Source organism: Narcine bancroftii, chromosome 2 (genome assembly GCF_036971445.1).
Source record: "Narcine bancroftii isolate sNarBan1 chromosome 2, sNarBan1.hap1, whole genome shotgun sequence".
NCBI lineage: Eukaryota > Metazoa > Chordata > Chondrichthyes > Torpediniformes > Narcinidae > Narcine > Narcine bancroftii.
The window spans coordinates 176,669,327-176,687,764 of record NC_091470.1 but is presented as its reverse complement, the minus strand read 5'-3'; the positions used below and the strand labels follow the sequence as shown (position 1 = coordinate 176,687,764).

Sequence of the window (18,438 nt, the reverse complement as noted above, 5' to 3'; positions counted from 1 at the left end):
CTATAACATCGTCCGCAAATAGACTGATTTTATATTCCTTATATTTTATTTTTATCCCTTTTATATTATTTTCTGTTCTTATCAATTCTGCTAGTGGTTCTATAGCTAACGCGAACAATAAGGATGATAGTGGGCATCCCTGCCTTGTTGATCTGCTTAAATTAAATTGCTTTGATATATATCCATTTACTGTCACTTTCGCCAATGGCCCCTTATATAATGCTTTAATCCAATTAATATATTTCTCTGGTAGGCTGAATTTTTGTAGTACTTTGAATAAATAATTCCATTCTACTCTGTCAAAGGCCTTCTCTGCGTCTAAAGCAACTGCTACTGTTGGCGCTTTACTCCCTTCTACTGCATGAATTAAGTTAATAAATTTACAAATATTGTCTGTTGTCCGTCTTTTTTTAATAAATCCAGTTTGGTCTAGATTTACCATTTTAGGTACATAATCTGCTAATCTGTTTGCTAATAGTTTAGCTATTATCTTATAATCTGTGTTAAGTAATGATATTGGTCTATATGACGCTGGTGCGAGTGGATCTTTCCCTTGCTTTTGCATTACTGTAATTATTGCTGTTTTACATGAATCTGGTAAGCTTTGTGTTTTGTCAATCTGGTTGATTACTTCCAGGAGGGGAGGAATTAATAAATCTTTAAATGTTTTATAGAATTCTATTGGGAATCCATCCTCTCCTGGTGTTTTATTATTTGGTAGTTTTTTTATTATCTCTTGTATTTCTACTATTTCAAATGGTTCTCTTAATTTATTTTGTTCCTCTATTTGTAATTTTGGTAGTTCAATTTTAGTTAAAAATTCATCTATTTTGCCTTCTTTCCCTTCGTTTTCAGTTTGGTATAATTGTTCATAGAATTCTCTAAAGTTTTCATTAATCTCCGTTGGATTATATGTGATTTGTTTGTCTTTTTTCCTTGATGCCAATACCATTTTCTTAGCTTGTTCTGTCTTAAGCTGCCATGCTAGAATTTTGTGCGTTTTTTCCCCTAGTTCATAATATTTCTGTTTTGTCTTCATTATGTTCTTCTCCACCTTATATGTTTGTAGTGTTTCATATTTTATTTTTTTGTCTGCCAATTCTCTTCTTTTAGTTGTATCTTCCTTCATTGCTAATTCTTTTTCTATATTTACTATTTCCCTTTCCAACTGCTCTGTTTCCTGATTGTAGTCCTTCTTCATCTTGGTTACATAACTTATTATTTGCCCTCGAATGAATGCTTTCATTGCATCCCATAGTATAAACTTATCTTTCACTGATTCTGTATTTATTTCAAAGTACATTTTAAGTTGTCTTTCAATGAATTCTCTAAAATCCTGCCTTTTAAGTAGCATGGAGTTTAATCTCCATCTATACATTCTTGGAGGGATGTCCTCTAACTCTATTGTCAATATCAAGGATGAATGGTCCGATAATATTCTAGCTTTATATTCTGTTTTTCTTACTCTATCTTGCATACGAGCTGATAACAGAAATAGGTCTATTCTTGAGTATGTTTTATGTCTACCCAAATAATATGAATATTTCTTTTCCTTTGGGTGTTGTTTCCTCCATATATCCAAAAGTTGCATTTCTTGCATCGATTTAATTATAAATTTGGTTACTTTGTTCTTTCTGTTAATTTTTTTTCCAGTTTTGTCCATATTTGAATCCAAATTAAGGTTGAAATCCCCTCCTATTAATATGTTCCCTTGCGTATCTGCTATCTTCAAAAAAATATCTTGCATAAACTTTTGATCTTCTTCGTTAGGTGAATATACATTGAGTAGATTCCAAAACTCCGAATATATCTTACATTTTATCATTACATATCTCCCTGCTGGATCTATTATTTCCTCTTCTATTTTAATTGGTATATTTTTACTGATTAATATAGCTACTCCTCTTGCTTTTGAATTATACGACGCTGCTGTTACATGTCCTATCCAATCTCTCTTTAATTTCTTGTGCTCCAATTCAGTTAAATGTGTTTCTTGCACAAATGCCATATCCATTTTTTCTTTTTTCAGTAAATTTAGCAGTTTCTTCCTTTTGATTTGGTTATGTATTCCGTTAATATTTAAAGTATATAGTTCAACGTAGCCATTTCATACTTTGTTTATCTTCCCTTTCCGTTTCTCCATCATCACCTTTCCTTCTTATCCATTTCTGCTTTCTTGTTTTGAACACTTTATAAGACAACATTTCTAAAACATCAAACATTTTCCTTATTTTCCTACTTAAAACTTCTTTAACCCCATTCTCCCCTCCCCCTCTTGAATTGCCCTTTATCCCTTGCCGGGCAACCAAATCTCCCCTCTCCATTTGGATTTGCGAATTCACTCGCAAGCGTCAACTGATTTTGCAGTGACCGTAACTCCTCCCCACCCAGCCCCCCCCGGAAAAGATTTCAATTTTCATATATAACAAAGGTCACTCTTTTAATTCCCTCCTTATTCCCTCTATTCCTTTCCATTCCCTTATTAATTCTTATATATTTTCCTCTAAATACAGATACACTCATGTATACACATATATACATAAACACCAATTTATATATATATATATATATATAAATATATACCCATATGCACACATACATATAGTTCGTGGTCATTTTTACTCTCATTACATGTCTTCATCTCTCTGCTTGTTTTGTAGTTATTCTGTGAATTTTCGTGCTTCCTCTGATTCCGAGAATAGTCTGTTTTGTTACCCTGGAATAACTATTTTAAGTACCGCTGGGTACTTTAACATAAATTTATATCCTTTTTTCCACAAGATCGTTTTTGCTGTATTGAACTCCTTCCTCTTCTTCAGGAGTTCAAAACTTATGTCTGGATAGAAAAAAAATTTTTGACCTTTGTATTTTTGTATTCCAGTGGCTTTTTGTCTTCTCTTATTTTCTTCATTGCTTTCTCCAATATATTTTCTCTTGTTGTATATCTTAAAAATTTTATTAAAATGGATATTGGTTTTTGCTGCTGTTGTGGTTTCGGGGCTAATGTTCTATGTGCCCTCTCTATTTCCATTTCTTCCTGTAATTCTGGTCTTCCTAGGACCCTGGGGATCCAATCTTTTATACATTCTCTCATATTCTTGCCTTCTTCATCTTCCTTAAGGCCCACTATCTTTATATTATTTCTTCTATTATAGTTTTCCATTATATCTATCTTCTGAGCTAACAGCTCATGTGCCTCTTAAACTTTTTTATTAGATTCTTCTAATTTCTCTTTTAAGTCCTCTACTTCCATTTCTACGATTATTTCTCGTTCTTCCACATTTTCCATTCTTTTTCCTATCTCTGATATAACCATTTCTATTTTATTCATTTTTGCTTCTGCATTCTTAATTCTTCTTTTTATCTCATTAAATTTTTGTAATTTCCATTCTTTCATTGATTCCATATATTCTTTAAAAAAAGATATATCCATTGTCTTGCCTTTCTCTTCTTCTTCCATTTCTTTCTGTTCTTCTTCTTCTTCTTCCTCTGGGTTGACCATCTGTTGTTTCCTTGTTTTCTTTTTACCTTCTTATTTCTTGTTGTCATTATTTTCCATGTTCTGCACCTGTTGTTGTGTTGCAGGTGTCTCTCTCAGCTGTGGAGATCGACTCCGCAGCTGTTCCCCCCTCCAGTCAGTGTGGTTTTTTTCATGCACGGTTGGGCACTTTTACTCGACTCTGCGAGCCATTTTTGTAGTCCCGAGCCCGGGACTTCCACTGACCTGAGGGAGCGGGCTTCTCTCTCCGCGGCGGGCCTCCTCGGACAGGTAAAGCCTTCACCTTCTTCTTCCGACGTTCTTTCATCTTCTCTTCTTCCCATTGTTTTCGACTTTTCTCTCTTCGCTGCCATTTTCTTATCACCTTTATTTTTACTTTGTTTTAATTTTTACTCTTGTACCTTTCTGTTTTGTGCGTTTTTTTTCAACTTTTCAGGAGAGGGCTGGAATTCCATGAACGGCCACTACTCCATCACGTGACTCCCCCCTGATTTATTAGTTCATTGGGTTGTTTTTGCAGGTGATTTTTGCAAGCTAATTTAAAGCTTGTATCTGGAAAAACAGCTGCAATGGATGTTGATACATTTTTGTTAAAACCATCACCTGCAGAACTGCAGCAGGTGAAAAAATAGGAACTGATGGGTATTTCTAAGGCATTGAAAATTGTTGAAGTTAAACATTGGATAAGAAAAGTACAAACGTAGAGTATTATAATAGTGAAATATTATATAAGTGAAGGAAAATTTGTTCAGGAAGACCTCAAAAAATTTCCAGAGAATACATCTTTTGAATTGCAATTGGAATTGGAGAAATCAAGGGTGCAAGATGACCAGGAGAAACCTAATTTTGAGTTGCAGAGACAACAATATGAGGCAGTCCAAGCTGGAAAGCAAAGAGAAGAGGCTAAAAAGTAAAGAGAAGAGGCTAAAAAACAGAGGAAATATGAGTGAGAGGAAATTGAAAATGACAGACAGTTTTAATTAGAGAAGTTCAAAATGGAGATGGAGAGAAGTAAGAGGATTGAGGCTGTAACTCCTGGGGAGAGGTTTTTGGTGAATGGAGATGTAAATCGAGGGCCTCCTTTTGAAAAGGTTGCTGAGAGCTCAAGAGGTTGAAATAAAAGTGGCCACTCATGCTTCAGGGTGTATTGAAGGGAAAAGCACAAATTGCATCCTGGAGCTTGACTGCAGAGCAAGTGGCAGATTATGATACTGTTAAACAAGCAGAGTGAAAGCTTGTTGGTTCCGGAAGCTTATAGACAAAAATTTAGGAGTTTGGTGAAATCACGAAATCAATCTTCTATGGAGTTTGCTCTGAAAACAATCTGTGTGTTTTGACCATTGGTGGACACCAAAAGGAATAAACGATGATTTTGTCAGATTGAGAGAATTAATATTAATAGAGGAAATTAAAAGGTGTATCCCAGAGGTGATTAAATTACACCTGGGTGAGAGAAACGTGGGGACGTGGCAACAGGTGGCTAGAGTTAGCAGGAGAATTTGCTTTGATTCACCAAAATACATTGCAGAATAATAGTCATTTTCAGAGAGCTGATGTGGACCAGATTAATAAACCTGTTCATAAGGTTAGGATGGAGCAGGATAGTAGGCCTGAAATAAAGTCTGGAGAAAATGTTAAGAGAAAAGATGAAGGAAAGGTAGGAAAGGACAGAATTTCTGCATTTATATGCCATTTTTGTAAGAAAGCTGGTCATGGGACTGTGAATTATCTAGTCTTGAAAAAGAAAAGAGAAAAACAGGTTTAACCAGAAGTATGTATATACAAACAGTAGTATTTAAAGAGAGCAGAGGTGCATAACCTGGTAAGGAGGTCATGGATGTTTTCAAGCCTTTTGTGTCAGAGGGCTTTGTCTCAATAAAGGAGGGAGAACCAGAGGTTCCAGTTAAAATTCTTAGAGATACTGAGGATGCTCTGTCATTGTTGTTAGAAAGCGTTTTAACCGTGGATCAAAGGACAGACACAGGAGAGACCACTTTGATTAAAGGTGTTGGAGGTGAGGTAGAGTCAATATAGCTTTACAAGATTGTGCTAAATTCAGAACTAGTCAAAGGACCTGTTGTAGTAGGAGTTACCCATTCAAGGTGTCTTGTTTTTGTAGGGGAATGATTTGGCAGAGAATAAAGTTGGGTCAGTTTTAAGATTGACAAATTGGCCTAGTAAGGATGTGGTTAGAGAGGATGGTGAGATGTATCCTGCATGTGCGGTAACTAGGGCTGTGACTAAGAAAATGATGACAGCTGAAGATGATCCAGTTACTAGAGATTTGCCCAGTAGTTCTGAAGTATTTTTGAAAGAGCAGGGTCATTGTGAGAGTGAGGATTTCTCTTTGTCAAGGAAAGAGTTAATTCAGCAAAAGAAAATAGATGCAGATCTTGTTAGCTTAAGGGAGAAAGCAATAACTGAATAGGAGAGTAAAGTAATGGCTTGTGGATATTACTTAAGTGGTGAAGTGTTGATGAGAAAATGAAGACCTCTTGATATTCCTGCTAGTGAGGAGTGGGGAGTGATCCATCAGGTGGTTGTTCCTAGAAATTACCGGAAGGCAATATGAGATCTAGCCCACAGTACACCTTTGGGTGGTTATCTTGTTGTAAAAATAAACATGAATAACATTTTGAAACATTTTTTCTTGCCTGGTTTGAGGAAGGATGTTGTAAATTGGTGCTGGACACGTCATGTTTGTCAGGTAGTGGGGAAACCTAACCAGGGTCCTCCAGTGGCTCCATTACAATCTGTTCCTGTAGTTGGGGACCTTTCACTAGGGTTATTGTAGATTGTGTAGGTCCCCTGCCGAAAACTAAGTATGGTAATCAGTACATTAACAATTATGCGTGTAGTGTCGAGATTTCCAGAGGCCATAACACTGAGAAATATTAATGAGGATGTGCAGTTGAATTTGGTAGATTATGTTTCTAAATTGAAGGATAGGATACAAAAAGTGTGGACTTTGGCTCAAGAGAACTTAGAAATTGCTCAAGGTAAAATGAAGCGTTTATTTGACAGGAAAGCTCAGGTGAGAAATTTTAAGACAGGAGATAAAGTTTTGATTTTATTTCCAACAAATGACAATCCTATGAAAACTAGATTTTCTGCACCATGCACAACTGAATCTAACCTGAATGATGTTAACTATGTTGTTAACACTCCAGGCAGAAGGAATAAAACTTAGGTTTGTCACATAAATATGTTGAAACCTTCTTACGAGAATAAGGGTAGTGGAGAACAATCTTTCTCAGAGGTCTTGGCTGTTTACAGAGTGGAGGAAGTGGAAGATTATAAGATTATGGAAACAGAATCTTGTGAGGGTAACCTTAAAGAAACCATGGTTCCTGTGCACCTGTCAAACTCAGCAATTTTGGAAAATTTGGAGGAAAAGTTACAAGAGCAGTTGCAGTTGAAAGAATTACTTTTCAATAACACAAATTTGTTCCCTGATGTTCCAAAAAAAGACATCAGTGATTTACCATGATGTAGATGTAGGAGAAGCAAATCCCATAAAACATCCCCCACTTTGAATAAACATTCAGAATAAAAACATGGATCAGGAGGTGGAATATAGGATGATGAATGACATTATTAGACCTTCGAACTCAGTTTGGAATTGTCCTTGTATTCTGGTATGAAATCCAGATGGAACTGTTAGGTTCTGTTCAGATTGTAGGAAGGTCAATTCAGTAACTAAAACAGATACTAATCCTATTCCGAGAATAAATTACTGTATTGATAAAATTGGCAAAGCTAAATTTCTTACTAAGTTGCATTTGTTGAAGGGTTATTTATTGGTGTGTGCCTTTAACTGAGAGAGGAAAGAATATTTCAGCTTTTGTAACTCCAATGGTTTATACGAGTAAAATGTGTTACCTTTTGGCATGAAAAAGGCCCCCTGCCGCATTCCAGAGGATTATTAATCCTGTAATCCAAGGGTTGACTCACACAGATGCTTATATTGATGACTTGGTCACAAAAAGTGACACATGGGAAGAACATCTAAGAGAATTGGACAAATTGTTTGCAAGATTATCTAAAACAAACTTAACTGTTGATTTAGCAAAGAGTCCATTTGCAAATGCCACGGTAACATATTTGGTTTATGTAGTTGGTCGTGGCAAAGTTACACCTATTCAAGCTAAGGTGAATGCAATTTTGGTTTCCTACTCCCAATGGCAGGAAAGCAGTGAGAAGGTTTTGAGGAATGGCAGGATGTTAATGGAAATTTGGCTCAGGTTGCTCTTCCTTTAACCAATCTTTTGAAGAAAGGGGAGAAATTGGTGTGGACTAAAGATTGTCAGACAGCTTTAGAAAATTCAAAGGAGATGCTATGCCATTGCCCTGTGTTAAAATCTCCTGATTTTGACAGACCATTTTCTGTAGCAGTGGATGCCAGTGAGGGAGCAGCAGGTGCAGTTTTATTACAAAAACAGAATGAAAGGTGACCTGAAAGAAAGAGGATCATCTGAAGAACCCTGAAGGGGGCAGGTTTCATCAGCAAGACTGATTGAGAAGGAATCAGTTGCAGATGTCCTGGGAAAGGAATCTCTCTGAAAACCATCAAGAACCCTCCTGGGTGGTTTTTGGAACATTTGTCTTCTCCGCACCAAAAACTGGTGAACTTTGTTAATGCTAACTTCTGGGCACAGTACTGCAACATGAGAGATTGGATTTTGATCCAAACAATTTTTCTAATCTTAAATACATGTTATACACACCTTCTCTTTGTATTAGAGGGGGGAATTAAATGGGTTAGGTAGGTTAAGTAAGTAAGTTAACTAATAAGTTAAAGTTTAATTCTGTTTTCTTGTTCAAATATCATTAAAAACTACTTTTGTTTAAATAACCCTGTCCAGAACAGCAGTCAAAGCTTTTTTGTCTCTACAAGTCACAGTTTCTGGATTTCGAATTGGCTGCAGGATGCAACAATTTTCTTTCCATCTTGCATGAATTAGGAAGTTGGTTGGGGATAAGAGGGAGGCCTATGCTAAATATAAGAAACAAAAGATTGATGAGATGTATGATCCTTACTTAGATTGCAGAAAGAACCTTAAGTGGGAAATTAGAAAGGGAAAAATAAGGTATGAGGTGTCCATAGCTAATAAGGTGAAAGTGAACGGTGAGAGTTTTTAAAGGTACATGAATAGTAAAAGGAGGATTAAGGATAGAGTAGGTCCACTGGAAAATGGGAACGGTGGACGATGTGAGGAACCGTATGAGATGGGGGAGATATTGAATGATTTTTTTCTCATCTGTATTCAGGAGGGAAAGGGACATTGGACTATGTGAGATAAGTGAGGCAAATGGCTTAGTTATGGAAAGGATAGAGGGTTTTGGAGCTCCTGGTCCTGGTGGGATTTTTCCCAGGATGTTCAGGGAGGTCAGGGAGTAAATAGTGGGGGCTCTGACAGTGATTTTAAATGATCACTGGAGAAGGGTGTGGTGCTGCAGGATTGGAGGGTTGCAAATGTAGTTCAATTGATTAAAAAAATGGCACAAGGTGCAGGCCAAGTAACTATCAGCCAGTAAGTTTGGCTTCGGTGGTAATGAAAGTTATGGATAGTGTGTACAAATATCTGGATAGACATGGATGGATCAAGGACACCCGGCAGAGGTTTGTGAAGGGAAAGTCATGTTTGACGAATTTTGTTGAGTTTCTTGAAGAGGTAACAAGGAAAGTGGATGATGGTAGGGTGGTTGATGTGATCTATTTGGATTTTAGTAAGGCTTTTGATAAGGTTATTAAGGAAGGTTCAGTCACTAGGGATTAATAAAGAGATGGGTTCAGAGGTGGCTGGAAGATAGGCACCAGAGAGTCATAGTGGACAACTGTCTGTCAGCATGGAAGTCTGTGACAATCGGTGTGCCTCAGGGATCAGTGCTAGGTCCCCTGTTGTTTATCATTTATATTAATGATTTGGATGAGGGGATGGTTTACTGGGTAAGCAAATATGCAGACAATACGAAAATAAGGGGAGTGGTGGATAGTGAGGATGGTTTTCTTAGATTACAGAAGGATTTGGTTTGTTTGGAAAACTGGGCTGAAAGATGAGAGATAGAATTTAATGCAGACAAGTGTGAGGTGCTGCATTTTGGAAAACAAATAACCAAAATAGGACATATCTATTCCCTTCATAATTGTAAATACATCTACCAAATCCCCTCTCAACCGTCTACATTCCAATGAATAAAGTCCCAGTCTCCTTAATCATTCTCTGTAACCTAGATGTTAAGGAAAGAGCATTGAGCAATGCAGAGAAACAGAGGGATCTTGGAGTGATGGTACAGAGTTCCTTGAAGGTGGATTCCCATGTAGAAGGGGTAGTTCAGAAAGCATATGGTATGCTGGCCTTCATAAATCATAGCATAGTATATAGGAGCTGGGAAGTGATGCTGTGACTGTTTAAGGCATTGGTGAGGCCAGGTTTGGAGTATTGTGTTCAGTCCTGGTCTTCAAATTATAGGAAGGAAATAGATAAGGTGGAGAGGGTGCAGAGAAGATTTACAAAAATGTTGCCTGGCTTACAAAATCTCGAGTGCAGAGAATGATTCAGGAGGCGGGGATTTTAGTCATTGGAGCGTAGACGGTTGAGAGGGGATTTGATAGAGCTATTTAAAATTATGAAGGGAATAGATAGACTAGACTTAAGTAGACTCTTTCCCTAAGGGCAGGGGAGGTTGGAACAAGAGGGCATAAGTTGAGGGTAAGGGGGTGAAACTTTAGGAGAAATGTTAGAGGATGCTTCTTCACTCAGAGAGTGGTGGCAGAATGGAATAATCTTCCAGAGGAGATGCAGCAGGGTCCTTTCTGTCATTTAAGAAAAGGTTTGATGTGTATATGGATATGAGGGGGTTGGAGGGTTATGGGCAGAGAATAGGAGGGGGGGAACTAGTGGAGGTGTTGAAGTGAACCGGCATAGACACAAAGGGCCGTTATGGCCAGTTTCCTTGCTGTCTATTGTCATATGGATATATGTGATTGAAGATTTTTCCAACATTTTCTGGGAGACAGTCATGTCTCACAGATTTTGGGAACAAATCTCACAGATGTTGGGAACAAGCGGCTTGAGGAGTGGAGTCGTTGTAAGAGTGATTGGCAATGAGGGAGCAAACCTGAAGAGGGTGGTGAGAGTGGTCTCGCACGAGAAGAATTCTGGGCAAGTGGGAAGACAGCCTATTACGATGGTAAGGAAGGAGCTAAGCGGAGAGAGAGTCAAGTGAAAGGGGAGGGATTAGACAAAGGGGCCCGAGAAATGAAGGCAGTGTTAGGGAGACATGAGCAGAGAAATGACGAAGCGGAATTCTGTCGATGCCCGTGTGTGTTCGGTTAAAGAGAGTCGGTGGGCCTGTCAGTGTACATGAGGCTGGTCTTTAGTATTTTCCATCCTTTTCCTATTGATCCAAGACTGGGCAAGACCATGTGTTGCCCATCTGCATAGTCCTATGAAATGGTGTGGAATGGCCACTCTTTATAAACAGGCATCTTCCACTCAAGTGGTTTCGCATCCTCCTCTATCTCAAGGGTTTGCAAATAGATGAGGGAATATGGAATTGCTGCCAGGAAAAGTACAACATGTCTTCAAACTAACAGGATTTTGCAATTTGTAGGCAACAACAGAGGAGAACCTACAAAAACATCAGAAGGAAGTAGGTGATCTTCTGAAATGGTTGGCAGTCGAGGGTCACTATGGAGTTCACATCACCGAAGACGAATTCTATGCTTTAGGTGATGGTTTCCAGCTGGAAGAAGAGGACGATGCGATGTGGTCATTTGCTGAGATGGGCGAAAGACTGAATGACCACCAGCAAGGCCTGAAGGTATGAACAGTTCCAGGTGTTTTGGATAAGTGCATGTTCGAACAATTGTAGAAATATTTTGGATTGGACTTTTCATCAGAACCTCTGATCAGTACAGATTTGATGAAAGGTGACTGACTTAATTTACCTTAAATAGTGACTGACATAATTTCCAAATAAGGTTGAATTGAATTTTAACGGTCTTCTCCAAATCCTATGCAAAGATGTACGTAATCCTCTTTCAAACTCAGTCCTACTTTCTGTTCTTTGCTCTGGCCCAGTCATGCACGTGATGAGAGATGATGGGAATATGATTAACTCACTAGTGAAGGGACAGTGATTGACGATGGTCACAGATTCCCTGCCCACACATGTGTCATAAAGTGGCATTGTTCACCAATAACCTGCATAATGGTACTTCAATTGGGTTTTGTCACATGACTCCAGGTCTCCTTCTCACTGTGGTCCTAACATGGACCAGCCACTTTGAGTACCGTGATAACCAAAGCAGATCAGAGGCTACCTGTCAAGCAGTAGGTGGCGAACCATTGCTCCGCACTTGACTGGATGAGCACAATTTCCAAAGGGCCCAAGGAACTCAACAGCAGAGCAAAGCAGATGGCTTGAATGGCCTTCCATTCATCATCCGAAACATTCATTCTCTCCACTGAGGTGGTCCCGTATCCTATCAATGGAGTTAACGACATGTACTCGACTCCAACTATATGTCCAAAGAGGTGCCATCTGACATGGAGATGGACGTGCGGTAGGTCTGTAGGAACACGACTACCTGCTGTTCCCCTCCACACGCCTCTCCCTTCTAACTGGGAAAGATATTGCCATTCGTTCTCCATTTCAGGGGCTAAATTCAGAACTCCCAACCATACAACTTTGTAGAAGGACCTTGACAAGTAGCATGACAGCTATTCAAGAAGGTGGTCCATGATGACATTGCCAGCAGTGAGGCAGAACTAATCAGTTTGGGCCCTGGCAGGGACACCTGGATCTTGAAGCACTAATGTGAAAATATTAATTACCCGGAATGATTTCACTAAAATAGGGATAGATTTTCATGTTTGTCATTCCATAATATGCAGTGCTGAAGTCAGATTTTCATAGTTAAAAAAGAGCAAAGTTCTTTAAACATTTGCCAATTGGTGTTATCTTCTTTTAGTAAAGCATTCTTTAACATGTATGCAAATTATTGCCCTGTGTGTGCTTGACAGTCTGTTTAGTTTTGGAACAAGGCTACTTGAATAAAGTCTTGTAAAGACCAAAGGATGTTGAACAAAATAGTATAGATAAATACAACAAAGTCACTGTTATGTCTCTGCGTGGGAGGCTTATGAAATAACTTGGAAATGCAAGATTCAAAGAGCAGAAGAGATTTTACTTATTGATGCTTTCCACCATGCAAGGAAATGTTCATACTCACATAGACATGCACCCCACAGTGGTGCACGACAGTTACGACAGTGAGAAGGGTGTATTATCTCATCAGGATCATGTGAACTCTTTTGTAACTTCCTAGGAATACACCCTTCTCACTGTCGTAACTCGTAGATTGATTGGAAGTCACTGAAATGTGAAGGGGAAGAAGAGAAAAGGTATACCTGAAAATGAATGACTGGTGCAACAGCAGTTCACCCAGTGATGGACGGGGAGGCTGAAGACATTGTTGAATCGTAGAAAATGTTTGAGCAGAAGTGCAATTTAGCATTCAAAAGCTATTTTATAAATGCAACAGCAGAGGAGAAGGTTAGTTATATACATGTCTGGACAGGGGAGCGAGGCCGTGACTTATATAATAGCTGAGAGCTTACGGAGTGGAGAAAAATGATCCAGAGCAGATATTTGCAGAGTTTGTTTCTCTCCGTGAACTCAGCTCTAATCCTAGACTTGAATGCAATGAATTTCAAGGTTTTGTGTAAGAGACTGATGAGACTGTTACTAACTTCCTTACTACACTAAAAACTAATGCTGCAAAATGCAGATGGAAGGATATAGATGAAAAATTAGCTGATCCACTAATAGGCCCATCCTGAAGTGCAAAAGTCTCTTATAGGGAAGGATAGCTTGAAACTGGCCAAAGACACTGACACAGCCAGAGTCTTCGAAGCCACGAGGACACAAATGAAATCCCTATCAATGCAGACCCACCCACAGCAAAGAGAAGGAAGGGTTGATGATATAAAAAATACAATCAGAAAAGTGCCACCCCCAGGACCTGTAGGAAGGGCAGAAGACAACACCGCTCCGTGACAGTTACAAAATAGTTCACATTCTCCTGACTAGATCACAGTCACTTCTAGATTTCACGTGTTCTCTTTTACATCATGAAAGAATATTAAATCCCTGAATGGAAAGATAAGGATGAGATCATTCAGATGACAAAAGTTTAATGTGCTTAAGTTTAAATAAAAGCAAGTCTGTTTGACGGGGAAGGGACTGTGTACAAATACTGTAGGAGAGGATTTATTTTCTTGTCAGTCAAATTAAATATGGAATATATTCTATTCCATCTCAGCAGCATTCATCCTTTGACACAAGCAAATAATTGTAGATCAAGGTAGTTGATTAAACCTCCGAAAGGATAAAACCATTTAGGTTTCTAGACTTGAAATACGTTTCCTGTGTGTATTTAAGGATGTTTTGGTGCACTGATTTTTAATAAATTGGGAAACCTGAATATTTTATTTCAATTGCAAATTCAATAAATAGAATCCTTACCTCCCCCAACACAACTTGGAGCAATAAAAATGAACCTAGGATTGTTTCTTTTCTAGGAACATCGCCAAAAGTTGTCCCAGAAAGAGCAAGAGTTGGTTTTGGCCACAGAGGCAGCTCAGACTTTCCTGGAACAAAATGTCCAGGACCCTTTGCAAGACGAGGAAGTTGTACTGCAGGAGAACTTGAATGTCTTGATGGAGGAGTACGAATCCGCTTTATCAAGTGCAGATTCTCAATTAAATGTGATTGAGGATCTGCATATAGAATTGCAGAAGTTCCGAAAAGGTGAGAGAAAGTATTCATTTATTTTCCAGATTACTATAAAATACTATTTCCTGAGAGTTGAAAAGAATTCTAAGTAAGACAACAAAAAGCTACATGTGGTTTGGAATAACCCCAACTTGTAATTATTACAGGATCCTGTCAATGTGTCAAAGTCTATATAATCTGGTATTTTTTGACCATTTTGAATGCTTGAAAACATTTAAATATTTGACCATTATATTCCTTTAAACAGATCACGATGAATTTGAAACATTCATGATTCATTTCGAGAAGGAACTAACAAAGATTAAAGCTGGGGAATTTGACTCCAAGTCATTGACATTCAAACTGAAGAAGCAACAATTCCTCTTCAAAGATCTTCAATTTCACAAAGGGGATCTAAGACACCTCAGACGATCTTGGAAAAGTGTCTTCGATGCTGCCTTTCACTTTGAAATCAGGAATGCAATTGAAAGCTACAAGATCCAAATTGATCCTGATGACATAAGCCAACGTGTGGAGGAGACGGTTGAAAGCGCCGATGCTCGCTTCAACACACTTCGATCAGAAGTATGACATATCTCCATTTTTTTTAGACTAATAGCATTTAAACTCCAATTTTACTGAAGATCAGTAACTTGAGAGCATTTTGATAGACTGAGCAACTTGTGTAAGTTTTAGTCTTATAAGAGTGGCTCTGGAAAATGTTTGCGGCTGTGATTAATAATACCCATGAAGAACAGGAACAATGATCAAATCTTTCCAGTATTGTGGAGCTCTCTTGGTGGCCGAACTGACTCGAGTTGGACAGAGACCATTGCAGAAAATAAGTTGTGATCTCATTTCCTTTTCATAAAATCAAATGTCGAACAGATCATAACTGGTGAAGATTTTCCAGACTGCCCTCCCACGTGCATTTGTCACTGAACAAGGTGCAATGTGTCCAATCCACCAAGGTCACCTCGCTGGCTCAGTATGTCCTAAACCCAAGGGTGAAGCTTGAATGGCATAACAGAAATGCAGAGAGTTCGGCTGGAACAATCCCAGCCCAAAGAAATTCTGTCAAATCTTCATTGACACTCTAAAGTTGTGAAGGTTTTCAATGCTTCTGATATATCCCTGACCATCAGTTTATTTTAAAGCAAACTCAAAATAGTAATTTTGATTTATTGACATAACAAGAACATGGAACAGTATGGCAGGGTAACAGGCATTCCACCTTTGGTGAGGAGTGAACATTGCCTTTTTGTCTGTGACCCTCAAAAAACTTGTTGCAGGAAACAAAAAAATGATAGTTGGCATAAGTAATGGACAAGTAATGTATCGCTTGACCCATTTTGGATCGATTGGACACTCGATATTTGATAGCATCACAAAATTGTACATTTTAAAAATCCACATACTCATTCATTTCTTTCACTCTCTAGTGCATTGGACTTGGATCCCGTCTAGGCACAAAATTATTTAAACAATGGCAAGAGAAGGCAGTTGAGCTGCGTTTGTGGCTCGAATGTGAAGAAACAGAGAGAAGAATGGTTCAGGTGGAGGCCATCTCTAATCCAGAAATCTTGCAGCAAGAACTTGAAAATATCATGGTAAATTAAAGTTGTTATTTCATAAATCACTGTATAATGTTGCTTATTCTAATTTACGATTAGAAAGATGAATGCTTTGAAATAATGTTAATGTGCACATCCAATAACAGTGGTTAAGGCCACATGGGAGGTTTGTAAGTTTGGCACCTGAAATAGGAAGTTGGGCTCCATCCATTCCACCTTGATCAGGTTTTAATGGGAGCCTGATGAAGATCCAACAGCCAATTTGCTTCCAGATGGTGAGGGCGAGATTGGAAACTGTAACAAAGAAGACAAACAGTTCTGCTCTCATTGTGTGTCTGTTTTCAGTATGGGTTTCCTCAGACCTTATGTTGCCAGTATCCATGTTTAATGGGGGCCTGGTGACTAAGGATATGGTGGCAGAATTTTGGACGACCTCCAAGATTATAACAGCAGAGCAAAGAAAGTCAGCAAATCATTAATGGGATCATCAAGGACAGAGACGATAACTCCATAGATGGGGGTTTCAGGAACAGGTGAAGGGAGGTGGGAGGAAAGTGGTGATTTGGAGCACATTTGGAGGGAAGATTTGTTTGCAAGGTTGCAGAGATTGATTTATTCCAAAGAAGTATTCGAACCATAGAACCTTACAATATTACAGAACAGACACAGGCCCCTTTGGTCCTTCTAGTCCGTTCCGAACCCTTTTTCTGCCGAGCCCCTCCGACACCCAGTCCATAGCCCTCCATACCTCTCCCATCCATGTACCAGTCCAAATTCCTTTCAAATTTAAAATTGAGCCCACAATCACCACTTCAGCTGACAGCTTGTTCCACTCTCCCACCTCTTCACTCTGTGTGAAGACGTTCTCCCTCACCTTACCCCTACATTTATCCCCTTCACCCTTATCCCATGTCGTCTGGTTTGTACTTCACCTGCTCTCAGTGGAACAAGCCTACCTATATTTACTCTGTCCCCCACATCGCTTTAAATATCTCGCTCAAATCTTCCCTCATTCTAGACTCCAGGGAATAAAATCATAACCTGTTTAACCTTTTCCTACAACTCTGCTCCTGAAGTCCAGGCCCCATCCAAGTCAATCTCTGCACAATTGCCATCCTTCCTGCAGTTAGGTGATCAAAACTGCACACAATAATCCAAATTGGGTCTCACCAATGTCAATTCTACTTTATACTTTGATTGATCAAGGTCAATGTGCCAAAAGTTCTCTTTTCAACCCTATCCACATGTGATACCACTTTCAGAGAATGAGGTATCTGTATTCCCAGATCCCTCTGTTCTGTCATTCTCCTCAGTGCCCTACTGGTTACCATGTATGTCCTTTCTTGGCATGTCCTTCCAAAATGCCACACCTCACACTCATCTGCATTAAATTCTATCTTCCATTTTTCAGCCCATGTTTCCAGCTGGTCCAGATCCCTCTGCAAGCTTTGAAAACCTTCTTTGCTGTCCACAACATCTCCTATCCTAGTGTCACCTGCAAACTTGCTGATCCAATTTACCGCATTATCATCCAGATAGCCTTACTGGTTTCTTTCTTGAGGTTTTTTTTTGCATTTTCTATACTCTTCAAGCACCTCATTTGCTCTGTGATGTCTATACCTGCTGTACACCTCTCTTCTTCCAAACCAGATTCCTGAGCCTGCTAATCTTGACAGGAATATGCAAAGTCTGTACTCTCCAAATTTCACCTTTGTAGGTCTTCCACTGACACCGCACATACTTTTCCAGGTCAACACCTTCTCAATCCTTTCTCATTTGCTCAAAATTGGCCTTTCTCCAATTTAGAATCTCAAGCCGAGTCCCAGACCTATCCTTTTCCATCATTGACGAAACTAATGGCATCATGTTCACTGGAGTTGATGTTTGAGGTATTGGAATTTGCATCAGAAAGACAAATCACAAGTTCCTATTTTGCTTTATTGAGGTGGAGGGCATTTCTGCTCATGCAGTCAGAGAAAAGTCGGACCATTTATTGCAGTAAATGCCTGGGATTGATGGTCATGGAGAAAAGCTGTGGTCCATTAAGTGCTCGTGGGGATAGGAGTTGCAAACGGGTTGGATTGCTGAGGGAGAACACATATTTACCTTTGAAGGATGATGGATTGGGGAGAGGGGTCATCCGGAGTAAAAGTAGACGGGCAGAAAAATGATAATGCAGAATAACCCTCTGCAGCCAAATCTATGTCCATTAGTAGTGAAAAGCCAAATGAGTTCTTCAGCATTATTTTACCAATACTGATGCAAATCTAAGCTTCAATTACTGCATCAGAACATTTTTACACATTTTCTTGTGACCTTGATTGTTTGCAAGGGGACTTCAGGGCTGGTCAAGAGATGTAGACAAGATAAAGATGATGAGCTCAACAGCATCAGAAAATGCTCAAACATCAGGCATATTAAATACCTCGAAGCATTAATGAGTAATGGTGAATAGAAAGTTTGATCTGGTTGTTTGAGAAAATCCCAATATCCTGTGGTTATTGGGTCCTTGAAAATGTTCGCCTCCTCACCCCAAAGCAGGCCAGTGAGTTGTTGGTATTTATGATCATTTATAGAATC

General features: G+C 38.9%; 1 protein-coding gene across 1 annotated transcript in view; it reads left to right on the top strand.

The window, feature by feature from the left end:
• The first annotated feature begins 4,494 nt into the window (after positions 1-4,494).
• LOC138752980 (microtubule-actin cross-linking factor 1, isoforms 1/2/3/4/5-like) overlaps positions 4,495-18,438 on the top strand; it is a 32,094-nt gene continuing 18,150 nt past the window's right edge. The window contains exons 1-9 of the mRNA XM_069915578.1: positions 4,495-4,609; positions 6,358-6,533; positions 7,418-7,694; positions 9,735-9,848; positions 10,494-10,693; positions 11,117-11,326; positions 14,092-14,320; positions 14,553-14,869; positions 15,727-15,894. Coding sequence (XP_069771679.1) covers positions 4,495-4,609; positions 6,358-6,533; positions 7,418-7,694; positions 9,735-9,848; positions 10,494-10,693; positions 11,117-11,326; positions 14,092-14,320; positions 14,553-14,869; positions 15,727-15,894 — 1,806 coding nt within the window. The remainder of the gene's footprint in view (positions 4,610-6,357; positions 6,534-7,417; positions 7,695-9,734; positions 9,849-10,493; positions 10,694-11,116; positions 11,327-14,091; positions 14,321-14,552; positions 14,870-15,726; positions 15,895-18,438) is intronic.